Source organism: Silurus meridionalis, chromosome 9 (assembly GCF_014805685.1).
Source record: "Silurus meridionalis isolate SWU-2019-XX chromosome 9, ASM1480568v1, whole genome shotgun sequence".
Taxonomy (NCBI): Eukaryota; Metazoa; Chordata; class Actinopteri; order Siluriformes; family Siluridae; genus Silurus; species Silurus meridionalis.
The window spans coordinates 25,745,476-25,759,076 of NC_060892.1; the positions used below are offsets into that span (position 1 = coordinate 25,745,476).

General features: G+C 37.1%; 1 protein-coding gene across 1 annotated transcript; it reads right to left on the minus strand.

The window, feature by feature from the left end:
* Positions 1 to 1,485: 1,485 nt before the first annotated feature.
* LOC124391348 (keratin, type I cytoskeletal 13-like) lies at positions 1,486 to 5,918 on the minus strand. Its single transcript, XM_046857865.1, has 9 exons — positions 5,648 to 5,918; positions 5,430 to 5,558; positions 5,177 to 5,259; positions 4,902 to 5,058; positions 4,605 to 4,766; positions 3,066 to 3,191; positions 2,708 to 2,928; positions 2,493 to 2,578; positions 1,486 to 1,956 (listed from the first exon to the last, which is right to left on the minus strand). Exons 1-9 carry the CDS (start codon positions 5,840 to 5,842, stop codon positions 1,850 to 1,852), a joined length of 1,266 nt encoding a protein of 421 aa, XP_046713821.1. The 5' UTR covers positions 5,843 to 5,918; the 3' UTR covers positions 1,486 to 1,849.
* Positions 5,919 to 13,601: the final 7,683 nt, after the last annotated feature.

Below are 13,601 nucleotides of genomic sequence, written 5' to 3' on the forward strand. Positions count from 1 at the left end.
ACTCAGCATCTTGCAGATAAGATCGGACACGCCTGATATACACTGTATGGCTACAAGTATGTGGACACTTGAATATTCCACCCACATGTGGCTCCTCCCCAAATTTAGAAGCACACAACTGCTTTGCATTCAACAGCATTACACTTTCACTTCGGTGGAACTAAGTGGCCACAAATACTATACTGTTTTGAGCCTCTTAACGATGAACTGGAACTCAATATGAACATCTGACATCAGTGCCTGACATCTCACTAATACTCTTGGGGCTAAAGGAACATTAATCACCAAATCCATGGCCTATATATTGAGAAGAAATTCAGAAACGTGGTGGTTTTCATCATAAATGTCAATTGGGAATGGGAGAGAGGAGAACCTATGGGTGTGATGAGGGAACATTCATAATATTTTCTGTATAGTCATCACGTTTAGGGCTTCACTGACATCTTCTCTCGGTCATGATTGTTTGTGTGCTTTTTTAGAATCAGAACCAGAACACTTTATTGAGCCCACAGGGAAATTGCAGTTGCTTACAGTCAAATTTAAGTGAAGAAATTTTAAAGAAAATATACATATTAATTATATATTAAGTATAAATGCTGTACAATCAATAAATCACAATCTTATTGAAATATGGACAGATAAAAAAGTTATTGCATATGTAACAATTATTATTATTATTATCATTATTATTATTATTATTATTATTATTATTATTATTATTATTATTATAATTATTATTGCACTGAAATTAGTTCACATAATTGCTAAATATATTATATTATATTATATTATATTATATTATATTATATTATATTATATTATATTATATTATATATTAATAATATTATATGTGTGGAATAAAAATCTATATCTCTACCATGGACCAGCTCTTTAATACTGTATTTTGATGCCCACACGCAGAAATGATCTCCTGTGGCCCTCTCTTTATGCAGTAAGTTTGTGTTTTTGTTGATTATCCTGGACTTGGCTTGTCTGATCCAGATTACCACTGGTTTAGTACATTTCATGCTTTTACAATAAAGCGCCTGTTTCAGATATTCTTCATGCTTTGTTTTGTTCTGTTATCATTCCATCTTGGACTAGGGTGCATCTGGCATGCAGCTGAACCAAAAATGACAGAGCAGACGACTGCCCTTTACTATACCATCCCAAGTCATTCATGGTTGTGACGTCAAGCCAAAGCAGAAAAAATGATGTTTAGAAGAACTCTCATACTCAAATATTTCACCTTCAGCACACATGCAGAGAATTTACTGTAGGTGTAGTCAGAAATCAGAAAGCCCAAAGCTCCTCCAAGCGTTAACAATTATCACAGGAATCTGACTTGATGATTTTAAACTTAGAGCATACCTGCTATATATACACACCATGGGTGTGTTTGACAGGCTTAAATCTCTGTATTGTTGCGAGCGCAACAAGTTCGTCTTCATTTGGAAGCAAAAAAAAAACACCAACACATTCTTATTTGCACAGTTCATTTTATTTTAGCAAAATCTAATAAAAGTAAAGCGTATATTTTACATCATGCACACAGACTGCCCACGTTTCTGAGGCCCTAATGCATTTGTTTGATAAACATGACACCTAGTGGCTAAGCAGTATATTTTATTCATGACGATATGTTCCCTTATAACCCCAAAAGACCAAGCATTTCGTTTTATTTATAATAAGCATCACAATAACACAAAAAGTTTAACTTTTATGAATCTCTAATTTTTATTATTTTGATCAGCAACTGTAGAAGAATTATTTTTATTACTATTTTGTTTATTATTATTACTATATAATTACTTGTATAGCAATATGATCATGTTGAGAAATGTTCTCTTCAGTTTTGCAGGTCTTGCACCTTCTCATCTACTTTATGGGACACCACCACTCCGTCCAACAGCTCTTCTACGATAATCTTCACCCGCCTCTGACGGAGATGATGTTCTACATGAATTTTTACACAAAGCAAAAAAAAACACACAGAGTGTTATCATTTGTATTGAACTATTTGTTGTGTGTGTGTGTGTGAACAGGCAGAATGGCAAAAAAATGACATGACAATGCTCCTGTGCACAAATCCAGCTCCATTAAGATATGCTTTACATTGGTTGGAGTGGAAGATCCCCTGCTTTAAAGCTCAAACTCAAACTCTAGAATGATCTCAGATGTAATTTATGAGTTTCTCAGTACTAACTGACTGAAGAAGACTATAGAAAGGATGTTACTCATAATAACACACTCAAGTGCTCATTATATTTCTCCCTCTCTGGTGTTTGTATTGTTATAATGATTTATAATCACACTATTGATGTCACCCAGCTGAGGATATGGTTTCTCTTTTGAGTCTCCATTCAAGTTTTCTTCCTCATACCATCTAAGGGAGTTTTTCCTTCCCACAGTCATTCCAGGCTGCTGATCAGGAATAAATACACATTTAAATATGAACGTATCAGCAAAAAAATGTAAGAATTTTAATTCACCCTCTTCTTCAATCTGTTCAATCTGATTCTGTTCCTTAACTGTTTCGGTCACGGACGTAGTCGTCTTTGTCTGAGAGACGTGGGTACTGTAAACGTTCACAATACATGACAGATAAATATAAGCTAATCCATGGTACATACAATAGTTCACTTTCCAATTAAAATCTAGTCGAATGACCAGCTTTGCATCCACAAGAGTAAATCCAAAACCTCACCTCTGTGATTCTCCCTCCAGCAGCCTCCTGTACTCAGCAATCTCCAGCTCCAGCCTCATTTTGATGTCCAGGAGCATCTGGTACTCTGTGGCCTGTTGCTGAGTGTTCAAATTGATCTGCTGCAGCTCTGTCTGTAGTCGGTCGATGTACAGCTGCAGCTGTGAAAGCTGCTCGCTGTAACGTCCCCCCACCTGATCCAGGTCTCTCTGCAGGTTTTGGATCTGTACCACAAGGGTTACAAAAGATAACGCAATCCTGTTCAGCAGGGTAAAGTGTGTTCTTTAACTTGGTCTTTGCAACCTTTAGGAGAGTCTTAATAATAGATTTTTATCAGTGCTAAGACAAAAGCTACACATACCAGTGTGTGAACGCTGTTGATTTCTATCTCCAAGGACTGGTAGCTTTTTCTCAGGTCACTGACGACCGTTTTGGAACTCGTGATCTCAGTATGACTTTGACTCACTTCAATGTTCAAATTTGTTACCTAGAAAACATCAGAAACTTATAATGACTGGAGTCTAGATTTTATAAAGAAAAAAATCAAAACTCCAAATTATGTGTATCATCCTTTTAGTTGCTTTTTACAAACAAACTTAATACTGAACAACAATGAAAAGCCTCATCACTGTAAGTTTTTTATTGTTAAAGAGCCCGTGAAAAGTGTGGAAACACAGAATCTTTGATGTTTTTTAAGATACATGCAACAAACTCAGAAAAAGACAAAACACAAGAATTAGACAGTGAAAGAGTGAAAATCGGACACTTTCATCAGATGTGATCAGACTGTGATCTAGATACTTTTGTTTAAAATTATTATGCAAATGAATCTTAGGTTTAAAGTTAACACGAATGGCATGCATCCTTTTATTAATACAGTACAAAATACTTAAAAAGTTATCATTTTCCTTGAGGTAATGAATAGAGAAACATCTCTGTGGCGTTTCCACATTCCTTGTGACTCTCCTCTTCCACCTCTTTAGCTGTCTAAAGCTGTCTTTAACGTGCATCTGTAAGATGCACGTTAAAGTCTATTCATCTCTCATTTATAATAATACAATTAACAGTTGAAACTGAATCTGTGTAAATGCTCTTTGATCTAAAAGACAGCAGTAAATTTTAAAGCTGCAAGCGAATGAGTCAAGGGCAAGTAAGAACCTATCAGAATACCGCATGCCAAAACGCTACAACGAACGGTACAATAAATCATCTTTCATTCCTTGATAGTTTGATCTAGACGTGTTAAACAACTTGCAACATGACACCTTTTGTTTGAAGTCACACACTTAACAAGTCATCAAAAATAGCGTAAAATGAGACGGACAGGTGTTTCTTGTCACCCAGGTGTTTCATCGCTTGTTAAAAGAATTCACAGCTCTAAACGTTTACTTCTGGTTTGAGTCTGGAACCAAAAAAAAAACCTTCTGGAATGAAACACAACCACTACCAAAGTAATGCAAACGATAGAATCTGCTTATGATCTAATATATACAAGTTCATCCATCAAGCATGATGCAGGTAGTGTCATCGATTGGGCTTGTGGGGCTACAGGAACTAATATTTATGTTGATGGAGCTCATGATGGAGGCGGCAGAAAGAATTCAGAAACATTTCGTCTGTCAGTCTTCATCATGGAGCAAGTATTACAAGCTTTTACAAAAACACTGAAAAACTTGGACAAGTCAATCGGAAGATTTTAACCCAAGTGAGCAGCATTTTATCTTCTGAAGAGGAGACTGAAGGGAGAAACCACTTTTATATCCTCTTTTATTCTTCTCCAACACCCCTCACATTTTTCTTGGATCTCTCAGATGTCTTATACAGACTTCTAAGATGTTCCATCCACTTATCCATCCATCAACCCATGCATCCATTCTAACCAGCCAAACAACTAGCTCACCTTCTTCTGGAACCACTCCTCAATTTTCTTGCGGTTCTTTTGGATGAGTTCCTCATACTGCTCTCGCATCTCACTCAGCTCTTTATCGAGGCTTACAGCTGGAGCGCAGTCGACCTCCACATTCACCGCGCCGCTCTGTTGGGTGCGAACCATTTGCAGATCCTGAGAACAGAGGAACAGGAATACACAAGCACACCATGATCATGGGCATACAGAGGCAAAATTAGCAGAACAGTTTCCCAGATGTTTACACACTATTATACACACAAATATTTTTGAATGAAAAATTAAAACCACCTCCTCATGGGTCTTCTTGAGGTAAACCAGTTCTTCTGTAAAGTCAGCCATCAGGATTTGTAGGTCTTTGGCTTTCAGCTCCATCTCCCTGAAAACCGTGCGCAACCGGGCCAAGTCTGCGTCCACAATCAAACGCATGTTCTTCTCCGCCTCATACCTGCAGGAGCAAACCAGGAACACAGACCGAAAGCTCTGTCGTGAATCGAACGCACATGAGGCACACGCTAAAGATGATTTCTCACTGATTCTTTACGCAGAATACAGCAGACACTTACTTCATTTTAAAGTCAGAAGCTGCAAGATCAGCATTGCTCAGCATTGTGCCAATCTGTTGTTTTTCTTTGGTGCTAGCAATAATCTTACAGGAGAAAGAAAGACAACACACCGTTACAAGAAGGTGACCAGGACATGTGAAGAAACAAGGAATTGAATAATGACACAACAATTATTGTAAACGGTTTTCGGCTGATGAATTCTACATTGTAGAGTAATTTCAGGTTGATTGATGCTGCTTGGATGGTGCTGTACCTGTTTCTGGAGATCTTCAATGATGATGTAATATTTACTCAGATCTTTGCTGCTAGATGGGACCCTGCTTTCACAAAACGCCTTGATTTTCTGCTCAAGCGTGAGATTCGCACGTTCTAAGGAAACCACCTGAGCACACAGAACGTTAAAGAGAAATGTTAAGATCAAGGAGAGGTCTGAAAGGAACATGTGAGGAACCCTTCTGACTGTTACTTTACCTTCTCTATGTATGACGCCAGACGTCCGTTAAGATTCTGCATAGCAGATTTTTCATTGCCAAACACTGAGAACTCATGAGAAGGTGAAAACAAGGACAAAAAATCCGAGTTCATCATCATCTTGTAAGCTGAAGTTTGGACACTTGCAGTACTGCCTGTGCTGTACGAAGTGCTCCGTTGCAGCGTGGCTCGCATGGCTGGATGCTTCAGGTGCTCGTCGAATCCTCAATGTCCTTCAAAAGCGAGACTCTCAGAAACAGTTGGACCTGTTTCTCGCTTTTATAAGCTGCTGAATGGAGAAATTCCTTTCTTTGGAAAGGGCTGGTCTGACATCCCACACCATGTTACACCTTTCCGAAGAATCTTCATCGGTTCTTTTAAATGAGAGATGGTGCATACCTGTGAAGAAAAAAAAAAGCCCACAGAAAATGTTTTTGGTTTAAGTCCCATGATTGACTTTTGCTTAAGAAGACTTCTAATGATTTTTTTACAGAACGCCTGCAGGACTGGATTATCAGCATGAATGTTTTCTTACTGCTCTCCTCTGCCAACTGTAATGTAGAAAAATATTTACCATATTTTCTTTTAGTGCGATGATTTTAATTGCATTCTAATGAAAGCGCATTCACGTGCAAAAGTAATTATTATCAAGGACCAATTTTCATTTTCATTGTCAGCGAAATTTATCCAGATTTTCATCCAACCAGCATGACTGCTCGGGCACGACCGGAAAAATAAAAATAAAACAGATAGAAAGTGTTTAAAAATCTTTTTTTGTTTCTATCAAGTTGGTAATGATTTTCACGAGTTTATGTGACGTGAGGTCACAAGTAAAAGTTTTATGTGTATGGCTTTTTTTATGCATAAATAAGTTTTTAACCTGATAAATGCATGAAATAATCGAAATATATTTTTGTGCATATGCAAAAAAAAAACTGTGACGTTCCACTTGTGAGGTTTGTCAAGATTTGCGTTCATTTATCTACAAGGATGTGTGTTAATAAAGTCAGGTACTGATGTAGCTGTGTTGAGGAGGCCTGGGGTGTGGTCTACTGCGGTGCAGAAGGTGGTAGCTTCGTGGTTAAGCCATTGGACTTTGGATGCAAAGGTTGTGAGTTCAAATCCTAAGCTGCCACTCCTGGGCCCCTGAGCACACTAATATCAGCATTCACATTCATTCTAAAGGTGTTCAATAGGGTTGGAGCTATAGCAGGAGATCTTTTACTCCAAAGCATGGAAATTTCATGAGCATCCAAAAACATCATACAATTCTGTGTGTCTAAGTAACTGCTTCAACATGGATGGAAAAGACAAGTTTCCAAAAACTTTATGTAGAACATGTTCTTGTAGAACATGTGACGCAGGGGATTATTCTCCTGGCTTTTCACTACTAAGTTATTCATCACTCAACACCTGGTATTTGTGTTCTGAATGATTGACACGTTTTTTTTTCTTCCTACACACCAGTAGGTGTAATTTTCAGGTCAAAAGCTTTCAGATTGTCAGTGATGACAGGCATGGATTTTCTATTATGTAGAAGAATGTTTTGGTAGACAAATTGTTTTTCTTTGCCATTGTTTTAAGTGTTTTTTTTAAAGTGTGTGTGTGTGTCTACATCCTCATTCCTTGTAAGACACATTAGTTTGAATTAATTAAAAATATTGATGTTGATTGATAGATAAGCACATGCACGTGAAAGCTCAGGATTCAGAAACCTTATAACTTTGTTAGGATTTCACTTTTGGATGAATGAAAGTGACATATTCGGTATTTTGTTTGCTTTCAGCGTGTTTGCAGCTTTCAGCTTTCTGATGCATGCCCTACTCCGTAACGTGATATTAAATTGATTTGGACTTTGCAGCTCTTTGAGGCGAGTGCAGTTGTGTTTTGATGGAAAACGTGTAGACTGTATTGAGCTGTTTGTTCTGAGTACACACTCAGGCCTGCGCTACGGCTTTCGGAAATCTTTAGGTACATAAACCAGGAGTCCATTTTTTTCCTGTGTTAAATATGAGCCTTGCGTCAGCGGAACCACTTAAGCCTTATTTCGCCTTTAGCTAATCAATGATTCTTATCAAAACTGATAACACACAGGTGATCGCTGATGCACCGTACGGACAAAGGTTTCTGGACACCCAAGCATAAGATTGTTATGTGCTTCTTTTTAAACATCCCATTCCACATTTAATCTTTATTTCCCCTTATAATATCCCCCACTCCTCTGGGAAGATGTTCCAATAGTTTTTTGTGGAAAATTTGTGTTCATTCAGAGACTAGGATGTGTTTTAGTAAAGTCAGGTGCTGATGTAGGTGAGGTGAGAAGGTCTGGGGTGCAGACAGCTTTCACATTCATCCCAAAAGTGTTCAATAGGGTTTAAAGCAAGAGATCTTCCACATCGTCCAACCACGTAAAGCAGATCTTCATGGAGCTGGCTGGAATAGTCAGGTGTCCCAATAATTTTGTCCTTATAGTGTATCAAATATCTGAGCAGAATATTGGCACAGGTGAGAATAATAAACAGGATCAGGTGCAGGTGTTTTCCTTCTTGGCCGATACCTTGGAAAAGTGAGACGTTAGATGTAATTTAAGATGCAACTTCATATCAGAAAAGTGTGATACAATCTTTCAGAAGGCCCACAGAAATGTAGGTGAACAAAAACATTATGAAACTGTTTCTTTCTTTGTTGTGTGGGTGGCACCCAAAGGTATGTGGGCACCCAAATGTATGTGGACACCCAGACATCACAGAGCTTGTTGAACATCACATTTCCAAGATATGGGTTTAAACAGGAATGGATATGGATTTGGTCTCCTCTTTACTGCTGGGTTTTTTTTGGGGTTTTTTTTCCAAGCTTCCATTTTTCTGGAAAAGGCACTCTACTATATTCAAAAATGTGCCTATGGGTATTTTTGCAGATTTATCTTTAGTGAGGTTAAGAAGGTCTGGCATGCAATCTGACTTCCAGATCTTCTCAAAAGTGTGTATTGAAATGGAAATCAGATGTTTGTTCAGAACACTCGAATTTCAGAATTAGAAACTGCTTAAGTGTCGGGTGTGTTCAAGTGAAACTTTGGATAGACATACAAACCACACCCACACACACCCTCACACACCCACACCCACACCCACACACAGACACAGACACACACACACACATACACACACACACACACATATATATTTAGGTTAGATTAGGATTTTTAAAAGGTATAGGAGGCATGAAATAAAGATCACTGTCCTTTAGACAAACCGTGTTTCTCTGGAATATTCTGTGCATGGGTCGTTGTCATGCCAGAACAAGCTTGTAGGTTCCATGGAAATTTTGATGCCACATCATTACACATTTTCTCTTCACTTCAATTAATAAACACAAACATGACGAAGATTAAAAAAAAAAAAAAACACAACAAAGCATGAAAAATCTATCAAAGCAACTGAGTTTGTTTTGAAACCAGGAGCATCATCATGCTGGGGCACATCTCAGCACCGTAGTTCCAGAGAAGGAAAATTGTAAATAAGAGTTTATTAAAAAATTAAACAAATTTGTGAAAACAGTTTGGAGAAGGTTTAGATGTAGCTGTGATGGTCAGGTTTCTATCTGCATTACTTCAGGCTAAAAAGTTTAGAACGTTGTCCCAAAAAAGCTTTACAGTATTAAATACATTACAAATATAGTATATAGTGTTTTAGTTTATCCCGATCCAGAGCGAGCCAGTGGTAGGAGTGGCAAGAAAAAACTCCCTGAGATGGCATGAGAAAGAAACCTCAAGAGGAACCAGACTCATCATCAGTATTAATTCTGTTACAGTAACTGTATATAATTGTAAATTCACAGCATATGTTGTTGAGTACCTATCTATCTATCTATCTATCTATCTATCTATCTATCTATCTATCTATCTATCTATCTATCTATCTATCTATCTATCTATCTATCTGTTTAATATATCCCATCTAATCTAATCCATCTGGGAGACACCAGATGTCCATTCCTTATAGTTCAACCATTGCTGAGGTTACCAACAATACTTGGAACCATCAAAGTGCAAAAACTGTTTGTCTTACACCACTGTCTCATACTGTTTATGTTCATTACAGTCCAATTCCATCTTCATGGTTCCTGAGCCTCACCTTCCACTGTGACCTCATGGATCAACCTGTGGATCCATTTTAAGAAGCAGAGATTTTTCCAGATTAAAAAAAAAAAAAGTAGTGTAAAAATATGCGTCACTGAATTGTTCATAACTTTTCACAGTAAAGTGTCGAATCAATACTGTATGGAATATGCATTTTTAGAAATAAACACTACTATGTTGAACCATTTTACATTTCGGTTATAAAAACAGCAAATACATTAAAAAGAAATTAAAATAAAATTCTGAAAACAGTGTATTAAAAATCATTGAATGCTGGAGGTGAGCAACAGTTACATGAGGGTTTATTGCTTCCTTATCGCTAGTGATGGATTATTGATTGTTGATTGTTGATATATGTGTATATGCTATAAAAGAGATGTTAACCAGACGCACAACATTCAGCTAAACAACTCTTCAGTCAGTTCAGGTGAGTGAGAGACGCTGTAGTTATTGATACTGTTGGTAAACCTGTTGTTTTGGGCTGTATTATGTATCAACTGTAAATGCGCACGTTATTTGAGGCGTCTGTCATTAATTCCGGTTTTCCTTCCCTCAGGCATGATGGCAACATTCCCACTTCTCACTCTGATCACGGTTGCGCTGATGCTGCACACATGCACAGGATCGCCGATGTTCTCGTCAGTGCTCGGGGCCCAGAAGGAGCCGGAACCTCTTGAGATTACGGGGCCGCAGTTGCAGAGAGGTGCCCAGGGCCAGAGCGTGAGGCCGGAGCGGTTCGCTTCTTTACCCGAGGACCAGCGCAGGTTTACATCCAAACAGATTCTGCAAGCCCTGTCAGGTGAGAATCGCTTCTTTGAATGAAGATGATGTCCTTCATTCATGTCTTCATACTTCTCTTAATTGTGTTTTGACAGAAATCATCCAGCGGGATGACTGCATTTCAGACTACCAAGGCTGGGTGGACTTCGGGCGTCGCAGTGCAGACTGAATGCAATTAATGTAGTAAATGTAACAAGAGTAACATCTGGAATATTATTAAATTGTATTATAGTTCATGCAAATGCAGAATCACTTTTGTGTTGGTGTTTTTAATTGTGTGTGTTCAGAGGTGGCAAAAGTACACACATCCTTTATTTAAGTAGAAGTACAGATCCTCATGTTTTAAAATACTCGGGTAAAAGTTGAGGTACTGATTATACTTTTTTACTCAAGTGAAAGTAAAGAAGTTTTGGCTCAGACATGTATTTAAGTAAAAAGTAGTTATTACTTCTACCTGTTTTAGCTGTTAACTGGACCTCACATCATGATAGATAGATAGATAGATAGATAGATAGATAGATAGATAGATAGATAGATAGATAGATAGATAGATAGATAGATAGATGGATGGATGGATGGATGGATGGATGGATGGATGTGATAGCCTAGTGGGTTAATGTCAGGGTCCCCACGAGGATGAGTTTGAGAGTTTGATTCCTGCTCGAGCTGGTGGTTGCTGTGTTGGTAAATAAAACTTCTGGACCTTGTCCAACATTTCAATTCTGTCCTTTCTGTGTTGGATTAATTTCTTGATTTCCTGGTCTTTAATGAAAGATAACCCCACCAAAAAAAAAAAAAACACTTCTGTGGTACCATGATTTACCAGCAACCAATTTTAATGACCTTTTATTGTTCTGTTTTTAAAAACTTCTTATAATGTTCAATATGAAACTAGAGGTAAGAATCCAACCAGGAAAGTCTTTCATCATAGATCACTAATGGCATTACTTTCAAAACTCAAAACTTTGTTAGACATGTAAATAAGCAGGAAAGACAGAGACAAAGACAAAGAGACACAGACACAGCTTTAAAAAGAGTGAGAAACAAATAGAGAGACACTAAAAGAGACACAGAGACAATTAGATAGAGAAAATAGAGAGACAAAGATAGCGAGATATAGCCACTTCCTGTTGGAAGTGTTTCTCCCGAGCGACTCTTAATGATCTCATTTACTAAATGAGCAGTAGTGAGTTAAGTGCTTGCTCAGGTGCCCAAAACTGGCAGCTTGGAGGTGTTAAACATGTATCATATTTACAGCATGTGATATGTATGTAAGCATATGTACAGTGATTAAATATAAAGGCTATATCAGTGCAGAGACGTGTGGACATCATTAAGAGCCTTTGCTATGTTTCCACACGGACAGTTAATGAGGTGATACCGGAGAAACTGCACCTCTTCAAGTCAAGTCAGGAAGCTTATATATATAATTATAGACATTTTACAGATTTGAATGATGTATTGTTTTTATCTGTACGATCAATAAAACAGTAATTTAAAGTTTAAAATTTTAAATTTTAAATTTACATTAAAAATATTTTTATCTGGAGTTGATTCATTTATTTTATATCTAAGAAAGGACGTCGTGGATAAACGTATTTTTTGCCGAAGGTTTTAATTGCACCTTCTTTTTTATTTAGTTATTTATTTATGTATTTACATTTTCTAAAAATTATTTCCATTATTTTAATTTTGAAAATAATTGCCAAATATACATATATATATACATACATACATACATATATGTATATATTAATACGAAACGAATTTAAAATGATGTTATCTAATGAATGTGTCCAGGCTGAAGATCCACATATAGAACACAAGCAGAGAAAAGATGATGATGATCAGGAATGTGTCTGTTCTCAGTCATGTTCTCATCAATGACTCCCTCTGTCTCATCCACATTAACCCCAAACTTCTTACTGCCTTCTGCCTGCTGATTCTTATCTCCATAAACTAGTCTACATCTGTGGTGTGTGAGGGTCAGGACTTTATACACCAGCGGATTAAAAAAACGCGCAATGACAGGAAATCGGTTGTTTGGCTGAAATCGGCGCACAGTGAAAATAAAAAAAATATTTCACCAAATCAATGAATTAAAATTAAAGTATCGAGTCGGTTTTGAAAATGTAAGAAGTAAAAAGTACAGATATTTGTGTAAAAATGTAATGAGTAAAAGTAAAAAGTTGTCTGAAAAATAAATAGTGGAGTAAAAAACTGATACCAGAAAAATCTACTTAACTACAGTAACAAAGTATTTGTAATGATGTAATATGTAATAAATAAACACGTGAATGTTTTTGGCCGGGTTTCTTTTCCTGTCTGGATTCTTGATAGCTGAGTTGGATGAGGGCCATCATCCCTGTAGTAGAGAAAAAGCACTAATCCCATTCTTCCTCTATCAAACACCTGGAGAAAAAGTACTAAAGGTTCTTGCTAATGAATGGAGCAGTAACAGTGGTGATGTATGAGAACTTGATTCTCCTGCACATTACACATGTATAAAGTCTTCTATGGTTACACACAGTCAAGAAACACTTGCTATGTAAGAAACTGTACCTTAAGCGTGAGGGTGGATCCCCTCAGGTGTCATTATTTTGTAGTGTGTATCTACTAAATATAGTTTACATTCAAATCTATTTAAGGCACACAATTCACCTGTAAATAATTTTATATGTTAAATGTCCATTTCAAGCATCATTCCAGCTAAAATCACACACTAAAGATAGAAAAGATACTCAAGTACCCTCTAGTTGAAATGGGAATGTAACCAACAAAAGAACAATCTACCAATTATTGTCAAATTCTTATTTATTTATTGGAACGCTCATTCGCATTTGCTGCAATACTGTACACCGCTCCATTTATGATCATTCTTAATGCTCATAACAGAATGAATAACAGAATAACAGCATCATATTTACAAAAGCAAAAATCAGCTTTAAAATGAGCTACAACACATTCGGAAGTCTACGAAAGAACAAAATTACTCTCTGTGATTGTGTTTGTTTTCCCCCCATCTTTTTTAATATC

Coding starts and splice junctions, on each gene's coding strand:
- LOC124391348 (XM_046857865.1), bottom strand. CDS start 5,842: ATGCGAGCCACGCTGCAACGGAGCACTTCGTACAGCACAGGCAGTACT. Junction 2,929..3,065: donor TCAACAGCGTTCACACACTG/GTATGTGTAGCT, acceptor CTTGTGGTACAG/ATCCAAAACCTGCAGAGAGA. Junction 2,579..2,707: donor CTGGAGGGAGAATCACAGAG/GTGAGGTTTTGG, acceptor GAACGTTTACAG/TACCCACGTCTCTCAGACAA.